At 42.6% G+C, this 18,956-nt stretch overlaps 2 protein-coding genes and 1 pseudogene across 4 annotated transcripts; all 3 read left to right on the top strand.

The window, feature by feature from the left end:
- Positions 1-311: 311 nt before the first annotated feature.
- Positions 312-5,578, top strand: LOC115667775 (probable magnesium transporter NIPA6). Of its 3 annotated transcripts, none has more exons than XM_056312677.1 (9): positions 312-754; positions 885-965; positions 1,128-1,218; positions 1,328-1,503; positions 1,616-1,743; positions 1,852-1,989; positions 3,591-3,683; positions 3,796-3,913; positions 5,037-5,578. In XM_056312677.1, exons 1-9 carry the CDS (start codon positions 634-636, stop codon positions 5,165-5,167), a joined length of 1,077 nt encoding a protein of 358 aa, XP_056168652.1. In that variant the 5' UTR covers positions 312-633; the 3' UTR covers positions 5,168-5,578. The 3 variants fall into 3 exon arrangements, with proteins under 3 accessions (XP_056168652.1, XP_056168651.1, XP_056168650.1); XM_056312676.1 differs by having other exon boundaries at positions 497-754; positions 885-941; XM_056312675.1 differs by having other exon boundaries at positions 497-754; positions 1,343-1,503.
- A 2,090-nt stretch (positions 5,579-7,668) lies between these two features.
- Positions 7,669-10,955, top strand: LOC115668633 (ammonium transporter 3 member 1-like). Its single transcript, XM_056312704.1, has 3 exons — positions 7,669-8,936; positions 9,676-9,961; positions 10,313-10,955. Exons 1-3 carry the CDS (start codon positions 8,265-8,267, stop codon positions 10,831-10,833), a joined length of 1,479 nt encoding a protein of 492 aa, XP_056168679.1. The 5' UTR covers positions 7,669-8,264; the 3' UTR covers positions 10,834-10,955.
- Positions 10,956-12,126: 1,171 nt separating this feature from the next.
- Positions 12,127-16,952, top strand: LOC115667819 (probable magnesium transporter NIPA6; annotated as a pseudogene).
- Positions 16,953-18,956: the final 2,004 nt, after the last annotated feature.

The following is an 18,956-nucleotide window of genomic DNA, read 5'->3' as shown; positions in this document are numbered from 1 at the left end:
AAGAGCCAACTAATTGATGCGTGCGGGACGCGGCAGGTAAACAACGAAAAGAAAACAACTCCAAAAACACCCCTCCTTACAAAAAAAGGGCGGGCAGTGGAAACAAAAAAAAATTGCATCTCATTTTTAATTATTTTTTAATAAAAATCCGACAAATAAAATTTATTTTCCAATAAAAAAAAAACAGAAGAGCAAGAATTAAAAAAAGAAAAGGAAAAAAGAATAGCCACCCAGGTGGCGTCCTCTCCCCGTCTTGTCTTGACAACGACAATCTCTCTCTCTCTCTCTCTCTCTCTCTCTTCCAGTTCCTCCGTCAAAACCAGAAGGAGAAGGAGGAAGGAGGAGGGAGGAGGGGGAAGGAGGGGAGAGGAGTTCGATTCAATTCGACAATCGCCTTCGAATTGCGCCGCCCTTCTTCTCTCTCTCTCTCTCTCTCTCGCTCTTCCGCGGCGGCAATGCCGATGCGATTGCCCTCGCTCTCCGCCCGGAACCGAGGCCGCGCTCTCCGCCGTCGCCAGCGGCGCCAATCTTGCTGCTAGCCCCGCTGGTTTCCAGCGAGGGACGCCGCCCGTTCTCTGCTGTTTGTTTGTTCCTCTTTTGCTGTTGCCGACGACGACGATAGATGTGGTGCCGATGTACTCGAGCAACTTGACGGGATTCGTGCTGGCGGTCGTCTCCAGCGCCTTCATCGGCTCCAGCTTCATCATCAAGAAGAAGGGCCTCCAGCGGGCCGGCGCCACCGGCGCTCGCGCCAGTAAGTCGCGTGCTGTGCCCATCGAGGTCCTTTTTCCGTATCGTTTCTTTCATTTCTGGTTTGCCCCTTTGAGCTTTATAGATTGTTAACGTGGAATGTGGATTCTGATTTTGGGGATTGATTTCTTAAGGTGGTGGAGGATATGCTTACCTGTTGGAGCCGCTATGGTGGTTGGGCATGGTTACGAGTAAGTCGGTTCCTCTTCTTGCTGGTAGGGTAGACTCCAGCTGCTTTGACCCCCCTCGTGGCCCTGTGTATCTAGTCGTGCTTGATTTTGCTTTCTAGATGCAAATGTGCGTTTCTTCATGTGGAATGTAGGTAGATCTTGCTATATTGGCGTTCTGATCTCAAGATTCTTTTTGGATCTTGGCAGTGATTGTGGGCGAAATATCGAATTTTGTGGCTTACGTTTACGCCCCTGCCGTGCTTGTGACGCCGCTGGGTGCATTGAGTATCATTGTCAGGTAGGCCGCTTCTTTATTGGCTTGGCGCTGGATTATCCTGTTTATCGAGATGCGTCGTGCTGTACTCGAGTCGAATCCTCCGATGTAAAGGTTATGAACTCTGGGATAGTTGTGACTTTGACAGTGCTATCCTGGCGCATTTCATGTTGAACGAGAAACTTCAGAGGATGGGGATGTTGGGGTGCCTTTTGTGCATTGTGGGCTCCACAATAATAGTTCTTCATGCTCCCGAAGAGCGTTCAATTAATTCTGTCGAGGAAATATGGGAATTAGCAATTCAACCAGGTTGGTTGTGCCGCCAGAAAAGAAAGCTTTTCCTGTAATGCAAAACCTTAATCTCCTCAGTTTTCGCAATTCTTTTTATTCTTCCTCATTGGTGGCGCTCTACTTCTTGCAGCATTTCTTTTGTATACAGCGTCAGTAGTAGCAGTGGCATTGACGCTGATCTTTTATTGTGCTCCTCGCTATGGCCAAACAAATATAATGGTTTACATTGGAATTTGCTCGATTATCGGGTCCTTGACGGTGAGAAATCTTTCTTCTATCTCCACCTAGCCTCCTATTCATGCTCTCAGCCTCTTACCATAGTGACGTGTAAGAACATTTTCAATTACGAGCTGTGGTCCTTGGCAGGTTGTAAGTATAAAGGCAATCGGCATTGCGATCAAGCTCACATTGGAGGGAACAAACCAGATTGTATATTTCCAGACGTGGATTTTTGCAATGGTTGCAGTTACCTGTATTATCACCCAGTTAAATTATCTAAACATGGTAAGTAACTTATTCTACATTGGCAAAGATACCTATAATAAGTACATCACTCACTTTCCTCTTTCCCTGAAGAGTTTCAGGATAGTCTCTTTCTGCCTTGAGATCCATTATTACACGCACTTTATATGAGCTTCCTTTGTGTTACACATCAACAGTGTATGCATGACTCGCACAATTTTGCTGAAGTCGAAGAGAAATGGATAAGCACGCATTACATGAGTGCCTCTTCTTTTACCACTGTGGGGAGTTGTATAGTTGATCAAAATATGAAACTAGAAGAAGGCAGAGACTTCTTTCCTGCATAAAGTACTGGGGAACGGACGTCATGAAATATCGAATGATTGGAAGCTTTGGCGAGAAATTGGGGGAAACCAAATGACATGGAGGATTATATGGTGCTTTCTTCATGACATAGAGTGATTGCACCCTTTTAGATGCCGTTCTTTGTCCTATTGATTTTGGCAAGATTCAACTTGATTGTACCTGTCACTACCATTCCCTGTTTTCTTCCATTGTCATATCTTTATTTTTCTTTCTTTTAGCAATTTTCTCCCAGTTTTCGATCAGCCTTGAGTAATTTCTTAGCAAGCACTTATATGTGAGAGAAATGAGCTCTTATCATTACCTCTCTTCCAGCAACCTCACTAGTCCACAGAATAATCCATTTTTCTTCTAGTTGTGAATTCGTACTTACTAAGGGGTAATTACGAAGCCAGAAAAGGACATGGAAGGAGAAGACAGTTCCACATATCTCTGATATATTCCTATCAAGGATCTGCCAGCTGGACCAGGTTAATTGGGAAAACTTGCCTGGAGTTTATCAACCAGAATCCGACTGATGGGAAGCAAATCCGCTCTCGTCAACTGCTTCTGCTATTTGGATGGAGTGGCATGGTTCTTGTTTGAGCTTTCCCAAGTTGAGGACCAACTAAGCTTGTTTTATTTTTTGGTCGAATAACTAAGCTTTTGTGCACCAAAAACTCAACAGTTACAATGTGGACATTGACCATATGGAATGCTCATAGCATGCATAGCGCATCCTGGTGCAGTGGGATGGTGACAGCTAGCATTATGGGACTACGGCCTCCAATAGCCCTTGAGTTTTAAGTATGATGCAGATGCAACAAAGACAAGGGTTGTGGCATAGTGAATTTGTGAAACCCGCGTCTCATATGGGATGTGAAAGAGGATGCTGGAAGATACTTAAGTAGAGACCCACCAGCTCACAAAGCACATCACTCGAGTACTTTTGAGAGCGGGTCCCTCGTGATTTGAGTCAAGTAGTTACAACTTACATGGTTACGAGGACCATCATATAAAGTGGCAACTACATGCCAGAGTTTTTTTCTTCTTTTTTTTTTCCGTCCCTTATTTATGCAATGGCCTTCCGCTGCAATTTGCCGCTGGACTTTTTTGGATTGATTGGGGGAACGAACCGGGGGACACTGGGTGAAGCATTTAGTTCAGTATCTATTCCAGGGTGTTAAGTTTATTAGAGTCACCTTATGGTTAATCATCATTTCGGTTAGGAGTTAAGCTCCCAAGATGTTGAATTTAATTTTTCGTGGTTGTTTTATCTAATACCTTTCAAATGGTTGCAGGCATTGGATATATTCAACACTGCTGTTGTTTCGCCTATCTATTATGCCATGTTTACATCTTTTACAATATTAGCCAGTGCGATTATGTTCCAGGTATCTCAATAACGACTATCTCATGCTTAGTCTCACCCGCACATACCCACACACACACGTGCATGCACGCACTGAGAGATTTGATGTCCTAATAAGGTGTATGCTTTTGCAGGATTATTCTGGTCAAAGTGTGAGTAGCATAGCATCAGAACTTTGCGGATTCATCACTGTGCTATCTGGAACTGCCGTATTGCATAGTACAAGAGAACCGGATCCTCCTCCAATTACAGGTAATTATCTCAAGTGTATTGATATGCAAAGAACAAATCCTTTAGGTGTACAATATCGAAACGGATGTATGTGGTAGAGAAGTTTACCCACCAGCCATCCACAATGCATTATTATTTCCTCAGAAATGAGCAAGCCTTTACTAGATGGTTTGCATAGATGTCCATGGAAAGTATGTTTGCTAATTGGATAAGTGACGTGTTGAATAGCGGATTACAAACACAATTAGAAATGAGTATGTTCGAGGAGAAGTTTGGGTGACCCAAATTGAGGGTAAAGATAAGAGAAGCTTGTGTAAAGTGGCTTTGACAGATGTAATGGCAGCCTTAGATGCTTTTTGTTACGAAGATATACGTCTATGAGGGGGATGGATCCTGCAGAGTAAGAGGATTAAGGAAAGATCTTGAGTATTTGGATCTGAGTGAAGATTTGATATACGGAGTTAAATAGCGTAAGAGCATCCATGTTGTGTGGTTAGTGACAACGACTAAGTCTTAGTTGTGGCAAATCAGTGGGCATATTCACCGCTGGTTTATAGTATTTTCTGCACAATGGTATGGGAGGCCAGAGCTCTACACAGTGAGATATTGTGAAATGAAGAGAACTATAATTTTCTAGGTCAGATGGGCACTGAGGTCTCATGTATATTTTTTCCAAAAAAATTATGAGTAAGAGAAAAGTATATTTGTTCCAAGAAAGGTGTTTATATAGCAGTACTATCAATGCCAGGGGTGAGAAATGGGGGTTAGGCTGTTATGCTGGGAAGCCATCGTGCCCCAGGAAATTGTGACCATATGATAATGATCAACATCGAATCTTTTGAAAAGTTCATTGACTGAGGTTCGGTATTGGTGATCCAGCATTTATAAATTGTAAGGGCATACGATGCCCTTCACGGCATAATAGACTAGCCTGAGATGTGGGCATGGATTTATGATGGAACGACATGTACGTTGGGCCCATTGAAAAGTCCAAGGAATGCGAATATGTGATTTGTTGACCAATTGTTGTAATACTAAATAGATCTTTCACTCTTTTGCCTGAAGTTGTATGTCTAATTACACACTTGTAACTCATCTGAATTTTTAAACCTTTAGATAAATATTGAAGGGAAATGTTGTGCAGATTTATATACACCACTATCACCAAAAGTGTCGTGGTACATCCCGAGCAATGGGGAAGTGTGGAGACAGAAGGATGAAGATGGATCATTTCCTGGCTTTGTTACAATTTTGCGTCCGGACTATTTCAAATAAGTCATGTGCACTTGCAGGTGACATATTTTCAAAAGATGTTGCCAAATCTCGCCGATGTAGTGTAAAAATGGAAATTTGTTTGTGCGAGCAAACCAGATCATGGGGGAGCTCCACTCTAGCAATTTCTAGAATTTAAATTTACCTGAGTAGCCGATCTGTATGCGCGAGTGTGATGACGTTAGGAGACTCACTTCCCTTAGTTCTAAGGTTCATTCGATACCCCATTCTTGTGCTTCTCAAAATTTTGGCTCCGCGTCGCGACTTATATTACCGGGAATACGGTGTACATGGCTTTGAGTTTTGAAGCGAGCTAACCCATGTAATTTAATTTATTTGATATTGAACAATACATGTACATTCATGTACTCAATTCTTTTTCTAATGAGATGCAGCTTCTGCAATTATTATTCAGTTCCTTGTATTGGTACCTGAAAAACACTGCAATGCAGGTTCTTTGGTCAATGACTCTGCAAATTCTACCAAGTAGGAGATGCTTTTGTTCGTTTTCTCTGGTGTGTTTCTGTCCTTTTTAATTGCCAGTGACGTTCGAGAGAACAGATACATCTTCTGCTTTGTCCCCTTTTGGGCTACTTGACGTATTGCGGCTCAATTGTAAGATTTTACGCTGCGGGCCAATTTATCTTTTCGGGCTGTGATGCATCACCGCCCATTAACACAAGGGTTCGTCAGCTCTGTCACTTCGTGATAAACCATTTGGACGCAAGACAACAAACGCAATTCCAAGATGGGAAAAGTGGGGGAAAAGAACAAGCGGCGTCGCGGTCAAACGTAGAATTTTGCGAAACAATCCTCTGACAAAATAACTTAATATAGCTGTTGGGAATACGGAATATTCTAAGAAAGAAGCCCTTGCAAACGGCGCCAAGAGACAAGAAAGGGAAGCCATGAAAATCAAACCGCCAATTTCTCAGCGGCAAAAATGGAATTGGTGGTCTCTTTCATTTTTGTACGAAAATGAAAATAGTCTTTTTTTACTTTTTTTTTTCTTTTGGGGTCTAAAATTGTCCTTATACATTTTTAAAAAGATCCATAGGGAAGTCTCCTTTTAATTAAATTTAACGATCGGAGTGCTGAGTCACTTTTTACCGATTAATAATGGCAGACGATAGTGAGAAAGATACCATTGCATTATAGACTTGGGACTCCAAATTTCTCACGAGAGAGAGAGAGAGAGAGAGAGAGAGTTTATAGTATTGAAAAACTCCAACTCAGCAAAGAAAGTCAATATTGTTAAAATAAAAATCCGAAATTACCATAGAAGTCAACATTATTATAAAAAAAAAATCTCAACTCGGCAAATCTTTTTGCAGTGTTAATATCACGTCAATAAATTTCATCACCGGAAGAGGTTCACGGACCAAAGGTGAACCATTTTAAAATGGGATAAATTGTCCAAAAAGTCGTAAACTTGTTACACTTTTGTCAATTAAATATTAAACCTTTTAATTGTGTCAATTGAGTTTTAAACATTTTCAAGGTTTGCTAATTGAATCCATCTGGCAAATTTTGGCCGGAAATCACTATGTGGCACCGCTAACGTTGGACAACCGACACCGACGTGGACAATCTTTTAATATTTTTTTGAAATATTTATTTATTTATTTACTTTTGGCCCTTACGCGAGGCCGGTGAAGGGAAAGAGGAAAAGAAAAAGAAGAAAAGAATAGAAAATGAAAAGAGAAGAAAAAGAAAAAAAAAGGTGCTTCTTTAATGTAATCACAACCACACAATCCTCCATCCTTGGGAACGCGAGCAAACTCCTTTTATTTTCAAAGATGGCGATAACGACTATTGCGTTGCTTGACTTCTCTTTATATTATATTTCGATTACTAATTCGAGTCAACCTCTCTTGTCCATACATGCATTTGCATTATTTACACACACATATATATAATGTAAGATATGTAATTCTAAAAGCTGGTCCGTCGCTTGCATATCATGTGAAAGTGATTAAAGAGGGGTCGCTCTCCATCGCCCGCAGGATAGCCGTATATGGTGGCGACTTCAATGTTTTCTTTCATTGCCTTTGTCTCGCCCCTGAGCATGCCACGTTTCTTGTCCCTCCTCTTGACGTCATAAATCGATTTACAGAGCACCCATTATAGCTTTCTTTGTTCGCATTCCTTCATCATAGTATGTACTTGTTAAATGTGATAAAATACGACTCACGATACGTTGATTAGGTTTTAAGTCTCACACGCAACGAGGAAGGAGTCATGTGGAATGGGCTCCCCCCTCATCGTACGCTCCAAATAAAAAAAAATGAAATCAGCATTCAAATTACCATCTCGATTAAGTCTTGCTGTTCCCTAGTACATTACTGTACACCATTAATTTGGGGGGGGGTTCCTAACTCCTATGCATATCTCCAGCATGCGCGGACCTTCGACGTAACGTAAGATGTGTACATAGGAATTCAATTTTTTTTATTTTTTTGAGGGGGGGGGGGGGGGGGATTTATGACGAAGAACATGGCCAGCATGCAACGCAGGAGCACGTCCGTCCCACGAAATCTACGAGGGCAGGAGAATATTCAACGCTCTCCCGAGATTTCCAAAAGATAAGAGAGAGATTCTGAATCCCACAGCTGTCTATGATCCTGTTCGGTGTATGTAAGCCAACCGGACTTGCCTCGTCTCCGCAGGATCTGCAGCTGTGTTCCTTTTTGCGCCTCTCTCTCTCTCTCTCTCTCGCCCTCTTCAGCCCATTCCCACGTGGTCATTCACCCGCTTATTTTCTTGATATAGTTTGATTAAATGGTAAGTCAGTAAGCATGATGATGATATTGGAAGATCAAAGGTGCACTGTATCCGAAACGAATCTTCCTCTCCCTGTCTTTCCTTACTTGTTTTCTCAATGAATTCTGTGTATCTCACCGCTCCACACACTCATCGTCCCCTCCCCTCCCCTCCCCTCTTCTTTATACCAATCCCCACCCCCCTCTCGCGCTCATATATTAGCTAGGGAGAGGGAGAGAGAGAGAGAGAGAGAGAGAGAGAGAGAGAGAGAGAGAGAGAGGGATCTGCAGTGACACCCAGTTAATCATCACATAAGATCTACCGATCAAGATTGAAAATGGCGGCAGCCGCTCCTCCGCCGAACCCCGTGCCGGTTGCCTACCAGGCCTTCACGTCGGCTGCGGTGCCCGACTGGCTGAACAAGGGCGACAACGCATGGCAGATGGTGTCGGCCACGCTCGTCGGCCTCCAGAGCGTGCCGGGCCTCGTCATCCTCTACGGCAGCATCGTCAAGAAGAAGTGGGCGGTCAACTCCGCCTTCATGGCCCTCTACGCCTTTGCCGCCGTCGTCCTCTGCTGGGTCATCTGGGCCTACAAGATGTCCTTCGGCGACAAGCTCCTCCCCTTCTGGGGCAAGGCCGGCCCCGCCCTCGGCCAGAGCTTCCTGATCAAGCAGGCCGTCTTGCCTGAGACCAAGCACTTCTACAAGAACCATACTACGGTCGAGACGGACACCGCGAGACCCTTCTACCCGATGGCGTCGATGGTGTGGTTCCAATGCGTGTTCGCCGCCATCACGCTGATCCTCCTCGCGGGGTCGGTGCTCGGGCGGATGAACTTTAGGGCATGGATGATGTTCGTGCCGCTCTGGTTGACCTTCTCCTACACGGTGGGCGCGTTCAGCCTGTGGGGCGGCGGCTTCTTGTTCCATTGGGGCGTCATGGACTACTCCGGCGGCTACGTCATCCACCTCTCCTCCGGCATCGCCGGCCTGACCACCGCTTACTGGGTACGTCCACAGACTTATTAAATCCCTAAATATTGTGCCAATTTTTTTTTTCTTATTATCACCAAGGATTGAGCCTTTTCTTTTCCTTCTTCATCCACAGTGTGAGAGAGAGATGAATTTGGCTCGATAGACTTTAGTGGAGCCGCAATTATGGAAAGTCAAGACTCAAATGTATTGGTGTGGAAAGTCGGAAATTGCAGACGATCTTTTTTGGTCAAAATCTGCTATGGATTTATTTATATATATGTACATTTTCTTGAAATGGTATATTGTGATTCTGTGCAAGATATATTTATTAATTCTACTAGAACATCGAGGTACTAGTCCAAGAGATAATGCAGGACTAAAACAAGCTTTCAGAGTTTATTCTGGAAGAAGCCATAATTTTTGGAAAATTAACATGTTATTTCATCAAGATTCCAACAGGGATTTGGTATCTTGAAGAAAATAAGCTGTTCCATAGAGAGCTTTGATATTGCTCTTGCTTATTTGCTCATTTTGACTAGCTGGCCTATGTTTGAACGTGCACATATACATATTCAGAATCATCTTCTTGACTTACTTGGCAATAATCAATAAGTTCATTTTTGACGGTCGTAATTCGGTGCATCAATCCAAGGAATGCTTTAGCCGGTTCGTCGAATTTCTACGCGATTAATAGAATAATATATGTGGAAATACAATCATGTTCTTTATGCACTGATTTATCCGCAAAATATTAATGTTATTGTATATGTAGGTGGGACCGAGATTAACAAAGGATAGGGAGAGATTCCCTCCGAACAATGTGCTGCTGATGTTGGCGGGGGCAGGACTGCTGTGGATGGGGTGGGCGGGGTTCAACGGGGGAGACCCGTACACGGCAAACATAGACTCGTCAGTGGCCGTGCTCAACACCAACATATGCGCGGCGACGAGCCTCCTGGTGTGGACGTGGCTCGACGTCATCTTCTTCAAGAAGCCCTCCGTCATCGGGGCCGTCCAGGGCATGATCACGGGCCTCGTTTGCATCACTCCCGCCGCAGGTACAGCGAACTCCATTAGCCATGGGACATTCCTTACATTCACATCAATCTCAATATGGACCTATGTATATTCGAATGTTCATAGTCACCGAAGTCTCTCTAAGATAATAGTGGAGAGATATATTATCATTCTTGACTCCGTGACCCTTTACGAGTCAACTTTTGTGGGGGGAGTGATGATGATGTTCACGAGATAGGCTCCACCTTGAAATGGTACACAGCATTGAATGTTGTCATCCAGAAGTTTAGGTTTTCGAGCGAAGTGAAATGGACATTTTTGACTTGTTGACTCTTCCACGCACGATGGGTAACAAGGTTGTATTCCATGCTGTCGACATCACGTCTGTGTAGGTCTCGTCCAAGGATGGGCGGCCATAATCATGGGGATCATGTCCGGAAGCGTCCCGTGGTTCACCATGATGATCGTGCACAAGAGGTGGACTTTGCTCCAGAAGATCGACGACACCCTCGGAGTCTTCCACACCCACGCTGTAGCCGGCTACCTCGGCGGCATCCTCACGGGCCTCTTCGCTGAGCCGGAGCTCTGCTCCCTCTTCCTCCCGGTCACCAACTCGAGGGGGGGAGTCTACGGCGGCTCCGGCGGGGTCCAGATCCTGAAGCAGATGGTGGGCGGGGCCTTCATCATCGGGTGGAACGCGGTGGTCACGTCAGTCGTGTGTGTGGCGATAAGCTGGGTGGTGCCGCTGCGGATGCCGGAGGAGCAGTTGCTGATTGGGGACGACGCGGTGCACGGGGAGGAGGCCTATGCGCTGTGGGGGGATGGGGAGAAGTACGATTCAACCCAGCATGGTATGCTTTCAGATGAAACCACGCACCCCAAGGCATCTAGCGGTGCGACACAAGTAGTGTAACATATATGGCCAGAGACGGATTCAAAGAATGCATAAGAACGATTATTTTTAGCATAGATAGATAGATCGATACTGGTTTGGTTTGGGATATGAATGTTGATGATGATCTTCTTGGCTTTTTATTTTGTGGTTTTAGCATAGTTTCATGGTTCCTACATGCGTTCCTTCATCTAAATGGGATATTGTCTTTCTGGTTTAAAGAGAACCAATCTCAACCGTTGAGTGAGTCGAATGCAAAAAGATTTGGTAATTGGACGGGCTTGATCGTCTAGACCCTCACTTGAATGGGCTTGGGCTTCTATAGTTGGGGAGTTAGCAAAGATCAGTCTAAACTGGCACTTGCATTTACGTTTTCTATGGGTTTGAAATCTTGCTATGCATTTTCATTTCCATTTATAATAGCCAATGATGGTAAGAAAATCCAAGATTAATTCTGAAGTTAATTCCTGGAACGAATTTGGATGAGATTCTTGAACATTGGTTCAAATAGCTTACCTCATCATTTTGGATTAATTTATTTCCATTTCACCCTCATTTAGTTACAAGGAGTAAGCACATTGAGATATGAATGAGGTATCCATTCCATTCTTGGTGATACTTGATGACTTGGTGTTTGACTCGTCGGTGGATCGGATCAGGTTTGGGTCGAGTCAATGGAGCTGGTCCCTAATCCCGACAAATCTGCATGCAATATAAATCTAGTGACTCATATCCGACGAAACTCATATTATTGAAGCACTTCCATATTAATCAAATCTAGAAAAACTAATATCCAAATTGAGGTGAAAGCACGGAATGAGCGAGTGCGGGATCAAGTAAGGGCGAGACAGAATAAAAAGATATTCATAGATATGATGGGTCTGTGATCCCATTTTGACAAATCTAATTGGTGTAAGATAAGAAATGAAATAAAGAAACAAATGAAGGACCAAAAGCGATATAAACGAAGGAACACTTATGGCATGACAACAGCTAAACAAATGATCGTCTCATGACGGCTAAACTAACATAGTACCAAATGTAGATCACTCCCGATAACTCGTTGCTTATCCATTTCGATCGAGCAAATCGAACCATAATCAATTCATTTAGATCGTTTAAATTTGAGAATATAAAATATAAATTCAAGGAAAAAATGGACATTGCTGAGATAGTAGTTGGAATCGTTTGGACAGTCAAACAAACGGTTAGTACGTGTGATTCTCCGAAAAGGGTTCAGGAATCATCAATGACCCAATCACTGTTTCCTTCTCCCTTTTTTTGCCTTCGCGAAATTAAAAGGGAAACGAAGAAAAAAAAACAGAGAGTGAGAGAGAGAGAGAGAATAAAATACTAGAAAGAAAGAAAGAAAGAGAGAGAGAGCAAGAAACGACGGCGTCGTCCTCGCTTTCCGGTGTGACGTCGCCGTTGTTGGTGTACGTTCGAGCAAAAACAACACTCGTCATTTCGACAAACACGACGCGGTACCAGGAGCACTCCCCCACGCTCGTGCGCACCCACACCAAATATTGTTGGAGCCGCTATGGTGGTTGGGCATGGTTACGAGTAAGTCGGCTCCTCTTCTTGCTGACAGGGTAGACTCCAGCTGCTTTTGACCCCCCCCTCGTGGCCCTGTGTATCTAGTCGTGCTTGATTTTTGCTTTCTAGATGCAAACGTGCGTTTCTTCATGTGGAATGTAGGTAGATCTTGCTATATTGGCGTTCTGATCTCGAGATTCTTTTCGGATCTTGGCAGTGATTGTGGGCGAAATATCGAATTTTGTGGCTTACGTTTACGCCCCTGCCGTGTGCTTGTGACGCCGCTGGGTGCATTGAGTATCATTGTCAGGTAGGCCGCTTCTTAATTGGCTTGCTGCTGGATTGTCCTGTTTATCGAGATGCGCCGTGCTGTACTCGAGTCGAATCCTCCGATGTAAAGGTTATGAACTCTGGGATAGTTGTGACTTTGACAGTGCTATCCTGGCGCATTTCATGTTGAACGAGAAACTTCAGAGGATGTGGGGATGTTGGGGTGCCTTTTGTGCATTGTGGGCTCCACAATAATAGTTCTTCATGCTCCCGACGAGCGTTCAATTAATTCTGTCGAGGAAATATGGGAATTAGCAATTCAACCAGGTTGGTTGTGCCGCCAGAAAAGAAAGCTTTTCCTGTAATGCAAAACCTTAATCTCCTCAGTTTTCGCAATTCTTTTTGTTCTTCCTCATTGGTGGCGGCGCTCTACTTCTTGCAGCATTTCTTTTGTATACAGCGTCAGTAGTAGCAGTGGCATTGACGCTGATCTTTTATTGCATGTGCTCCTCGCTATGGCCAAACAAATATAGTGGTTTACATTGGAATTTGCTCGATTATCGGGTCCTTGACGGTGAGAAATCTTTCTTCTATCTCCACCTAGCCTCCTATTGATGCTCCCAGCCTCTTACCATAGTGACGTGTAAGAACATTTTCGATTACGAGTTGTGGTGCTTGGCAGGTTGCAAGTATAAAGGCAATCTGCATTGCGATCAAGCTCACATTGGAGGGAACAAACCAGATTGTATATTTCCAGACGTGGATTTTTGCAGTGGTTGCAGTTACCTGTATCATCACCCAGTTAAATTATCTAAACATGGTAAGTAACTTATTCTACATTGGCAAAAATACCTATAATAAGTACATCACTCACTTTCCTCTTTCCCTGAAGAGTTTCAGGATAGTCTCTTTGTGCCTTGAGATCCATTATTACACGCACTTTATATGAGCTTCCTTTGTGTTACACATCAACAGTGTATGCATGACTCGCACAATTTTGCTGAAGTCGAAGAGAAATGGATAAGCACGCATTACATGAGTGCCTCTTCTTTTACCACTGTGGGGAGTTGTATAGTTGATCAAAATATGAAACTAGAAGAAGGCAGAGACTTCTTTCCTGCATAAAGTACTGGGGAACGGATGTCATGAAATATCGAATGATTGGAAGCTTTGGCGAGAAATTGGGGGAAACCAAATGACATGGAGGATTATAGTGCTTTCTTCATAACATAGAGTGATTGCACCCTTTTAGATGCCATTCTTTGTCCTATTGATTTTGGCAAGATTCAACTTGATTGTACCTGTCACTACCATTCCCTGTTTTCTTCCATTGTCATATCTTTATTTTTCTTTCTTTTAGCAATTTTCTCCCAGTTTTCGATCAGCCTTGAGTAATTTCTTAGCAAGCACTTATCTGTGAGAGAAATGAGCTCTTATCATTACCTCTCTTCCAGCAACCACACTAGTCCACAGAATAATCCATTTTTCTTCTAGTTGTGAATTCGTACTTACTAAGGGGTAATTACGAAGCCAGAAAAGGACATGGAAGGAGAAGACAGTTCCACATATCTCTGATATATTCCTATCAAGGATCTGCCAACTGGACCAGGTTAATTGGGAAAACTTGCCTGGAGTTTATCAACCAGAATCTAACTGATGGGAAGCAAATCCGCTCTAGTCAACTGCTTCTGCTATTTGGATGGAGTGGCATGGTTCTTGTTTGAGCTTTCCCAAGTTGAGGACCAACTAAGCTTGTTTTATTTTTTGGTCGAATAACTAAGCTTTTGCGCACCAAAAACTCAACATTTACAATGTGGACATTCACCATATGGAACGCTCATAGCATGCATAGCGCATCCTGGTGCAGTGGGATGGTGACAGCTAGCACTATGGGACTACGGCCTCCAATAGCCCTTGAGTTTTAAGTATGATGCAGATGCAACAAAGACAAGGGTTGTGGCGTAGTGAATCTGTGAAACCCGCGTCTCATATGGGATGTGAAAGAGGATGCTGGAAGATACTTAAGTAGAGACCCACCAGCTCACAAAGCGCATCACTCGAGTACTTTTGAGAGCGCCGAGTACTTTTGAGAGCGGGTCCCTCGTGATTTGAGTCAAGTAGTTACAACTTACATGGTTACGAGGACCATCATATAAAGTGGCAACTACATGCCAGAGTTTTTTTCTTCTTTTTTTTTTTTCCGTCCCTTATTTATGCAATGGCCTTCCGCTGCAATTTGCCGCTGGACTTTTTTGGATTGATTGGGGGAACGAACCGGGGGACACTGGGTGAAGCATTTAGTTCAGTATCTATTCCAGGGTGTTAAGTTTATTAGAGTCACCTTATGGTTAATCATCATTTCGGTTAGGAGTTAAGCCCCCAAGATGTTGAATTTAATTTTTCGTGGTTGTTTTATCTAATACCTTTCAAATGGTTGCAGGCATTGGATATATTCAACACTGCTGTTGTTTCGCCTATCTATTATGCCTTGTTTACATGTTTTACAATATTAATTAGTGCGATTATGTTCCAGGTATCTCAATAACGACTATCTCATGCTTAGTCTCACCCGCACATACCCACGCACACACGTGCATGCACGCACTGAGAGATTTGATGTCCTATTAAGGTGTATGCTTTTGCAGGATTATTCTGGTCAAAGTGTGAGTAGCATAGCATCAGAACTTTGCGGATTCATCACTGTGCTATCTGGAACTGCCGTGTTGCATAGTACAAGAGAACCAGATCCTCCTCCAATTACAGGTAATTATATCAAGTGTATTGATATGCAAAGAAAAAATCCTTTAGGTGTACAATATCGAAACGGATGTATGTGGTAGAGAAGTTTACCCACCAACCATCCACAATGCATTATTATTTCCTCAGAAATGAGTATGCCTTTACTAGATGGTTTGCATAGATGTCCATGGAAAGTATGTTTGCTAATTGGATGAGTGACTTGTTGAATAGCGGATTACAAACACAATTAGAAATGAGTATGTTCGAGGAGAAGTTTGGGTGACCCAAATTGAGGGTAAAGATAAGAGAAGCTTGTGTAAAGTGGCTTTGACAGATGTAATGGCAGCCTTGGATGCTTTTGGTTACGAAGATATGCGTCTATGATGGGGATGGATCCTGCAGAGTAAGAGGGTTAAGGAAAGATCTTGAGTATTTGGATCTGAGTGAAGATTTGAAATAAGGAGTTAAATAGCATAAGAGCATCCATGTAGTGTGGTTAGTGACACTGACTAAGTCTTAGTTGTGGCAAATCAGTGGGCATATTCACCGCAGGTCTATAATATTTTCTGCACAATGGTATGGGAGGCCAGTACCCAGTGAGATATTGTGAAATGAAGAGAACTATAATTTTCTGGGTCAGATGGGCACTGAGGTCCCACGTATATTTTTTCCAAAAAAATTATGAGTAAGAGAAAAGTATATTTGTTTCAAGAAAGGTGTTTATATAGCAGTACGTTCAATACCAGGGGTGAGAAATGGGCGTTAGGCTGTTATGCCAGGAAGCCATCGTGCCCCAGGAAATTATGACCATTGTATAATGATCAACATCGAATCTCATGAAAAGTTCATTGACTGAGGTTCGGTATTGGTGATCCAGCATTTATAAATTGTAAGGGCATGTGATGCCCTTCACGGCATAATAGACTAGCCTGAGATGTGGGCATGGATTTATGATGGAACGCCATGTATGTTTGGCCCACTTAATAGTCCAAGGAATGAGAAACTGTGATTTGTTGATCAATTGTTTTAATACTAAAAAGATCTTTCACTCTTCTGCCTGAAGTTGTATGTCTAATTACACACTTAGAACTCATCTGAATTATTAAACCTTTAAATAAATATTGAAGGGAAATGTTGTGCAGATTTATATACACCACTATCACCAAAAGTGTCGTGGTACATCCCGAGTAATGGGGAAGTGCGGAGACAGAAGGATGAAGATGGATCATTTCCTGGCTTTGTTACAATTTTGCGTCCGGACTATTTCAAATAAGTTGTGTGCGCTTGCAGGTGACATTTTCAAAAGATGTTGCCAAATCTCACCGATGTAGCCAATCTGTGCGCGCGATCGTGATGATGTTAGGAGATCCACTTCCCATAGTTCTAAGGTTCATTCCATACTCATTCTTGTGCTTCTCAAAATTTTGGCTCCGTGTCGCGACTTATGTAACCGGGAATACGGTGTACATGGCTTTGATTTTTGAGGCGAGCTAACCCATGTAATTTAATTTATTTGATATCGAACGATACATGTACATTCATGTCCGCAATTCTTTTTTCTAGTGAGATGCAGCTTCTGCAATTATTATTCAGTTCCTTGTATAGGTACCTGAAAAACACTGCAATGCAGGTTCTTTTGTCAATGACTCTGCAAATTCTACCAAGTAGGAGATGCTTTTGGTCGTTTTCTCTGGTGTGTTTCTGTCCTTTTTAATTGCCAGTGACGTTCGAGAGAACAGATACATCTTCTGCTTGGTACCCTTTTGGGCTACTGGACGTACTGCGGCTCGATTGCAAGATTTTACGCTGCAGGCCTATTTATCTTTTCGAGCTGTGATGCATCACCGCCCATTAACACAAGGGTTCGTCAGCTCTGTCACTTCATGATAAACCACTCGTACGCAAGACAACAAACGCAATTCCAAGATGATGGAAAAGCGGGGAAAAGAACAAGCGGCGTCGCGGTCAAACGTAGAATAGGGAATATTCTAAGAAAGAAGCCCTTGCAAACGGCGCAAAGAGACAAGAAAGGGAAGCCATGAAAATCAAACCGCCAATTTCTCAGCGGCAAAAATGGAATCGGTGGTCTCTTTCATTTTTGTCCGAAAATGAAAACAGTCGTTTTTTACTCTTTTTTTCTTTTGGGGTCTAAAATTGTCCTTATACATTTTTATATAGATCCCCCTTTTAATTAAATTTGACGGTTGGAGTGCTAAGTCACTTTTTACTGATTAATAATGGCAGACGATGGTGAGAAAGATATCATTGCATTATAGACTTGGGACTCCAAATTTCTCACAAGAGAGAGAAAGAGAGAGAGTTTATAGTATTGAAAAATTCCAACTCAGCAAAGAAAGTCAATATTGTTAAAATAAAAATCCGAAATTAGCATAGAAGTCAACGTTATTATAAAAAAAAAATCTCAACTCGGCAAATCTTTTAATAGTGTTAATATCAAGTCAGTAAATTTCATCACCGGAATAGGTTCATGGACCAACGGTGAACCATTTTAAAATGGGGGAAATTGTCGAAAAAGTCGTAAACTTACTATATTTTTGCCAATTAAATACTAAATATTTTAATTATATCAATTGAGTTTTAAACCTTTTCAAGGTTTGTCAATTGAATCCATCTGGAAAATTTTGGCCGGAAATCACTATGTGGCATCGCCGACGTTGGACAACCGACACCGACGTGGACAATCTTTTAAATTTTTTTTGAAATATTTATTTATTTATTTATTTCCTTTTGGCCCTTGCCCGAGGCCGATGAAGGGAAAGAGGAAAAGAAAAAGAAGAAAAGAAGAGAAAAGGAAAAGAGAAGAGAAGAAAAGAAAAAAGATGCTCCTTTAATGTAATTACAACCACACAATCCTCTGTGCTTGTGAATGCCAGCAAAACTCCTTTGGTTTTCAAAGATGACGATAACGACTATTCTGTCGGTTGACTTCTCTCTATATTATGTTTGGATTACTAATTCGAGTCAACTACTCTTGTCCATTCATACATTTGCATTATTTACACACACATATATATAATGTAAGATATGTAATTCTAAAAGCTGGTCCATCGTTTGCATATCATGTGAAAGTGATTAAAGAGGGGTCGCTCTCCATCGCCCGGAAGATAGCCGTATACGGTGGCGCCTTCAATGTTTTCTTTCATTGCCTTTGTCTCGCCCGACGTCCACCTGAGCATGCCACGTTTCTTGTCCCTCCTCTTGACGTCATAAATCGATTTACAGAACGCCCATTATAGCTTTATTTGTTCGCATTCCTTCATCATAGTATGTACTTGTTAAATGTGATAAAATACGACTCACGATACCTTGATTAGGTTACAAGTCTCACACGCATCGAGGAAGGAGTCATGTGGAATGGGGCTCCCCGCTCATCGTACGGTCCAAATAAAATATTGCCACCGTCAATGATTAAGTCTTGCTGTTTCCCGGTACATTACTGTACAGCATTAATGGGGGGTGGTCCTAACTCCTATGCATTTCTCCCAGTATGCGAGGACCTTCGACGTAGCGTAAGATATGCACATAGGAATTCATTTTTTGATTTTTGATTTTATTTTTGGGGGGGATTTATGACG

The sequence above is a fragment of the Syzygium oleosum genome, unplaced genomic scaffold, assembly GCF_021117445.2.
Source record: "Syzygium oleosum isolate NSW1041296 unplaced genomic scaffold, Sole_v2.1 Sole_v2.06, whole genome shotgun sequence".
Taxonomy (NCBI): domain Eukaryota; kingdom Viridiplantae; phylum Streptophyta; class Magnoliopsida; order Myrtales; family Myrtaceae; genus Syzygium; species Syzygium oleosum.
This window is presented reverse-complemented; position numbering and strand designations above follow the sequence as displayed.

What these genes read in the sequence shown, in the direction of transcription:
- LOC115667775 (XM_056312677.1), top strand. Translation starts at nt 634, where the DNA reads ATGTACTCGAGCAACTTGACGGGATTCGTGCTGGCGGTCGTCTCCAGC. An exon ending in GCATTGAGTATCATTGTCAG is followed by an intron (nt 1,219 to 1,327) that starts GTAGGCCGCTTC and finishes ACTCTGGGATAG; the next exon opens with TTGTGACTTTGACAGTGCTA. An exon ending in GGAATTAGCAATTCAACCAG is followed by an intron (nt 1,504 to 1,615) that starts GTTGGTTGTGCC and finishes TACTTCTTGCAG; the next exon opens with CATTTCTTTTGTATACAGCG.
- LOC115668633 (XM_056312704.1), top strand. Translation starts at nt 8,265, where the DNA reads ATGGCGGCAGCCGCTCCTCCGCCGAACCCCGTGCCGGTTGCCTACCAG. An exon ending in GCCTGACCACCGCTTACTGG is followed by an intron (nt 8,937 to 9,675) that starts GTACGTCCACAG and finishes TTGTATATGTAG; the next exon opens with GTGGGACCGAGATTAACAAA. An exon ending in TTGCATCACTCCCGCCGCAG is followed by an intron (nt 9,962 to 10,312) that starts GTACAGCGAACT and finishes ACGTCTGTGTAG; the next exon opens with GTCTCGTCCAAGGATGGGCG.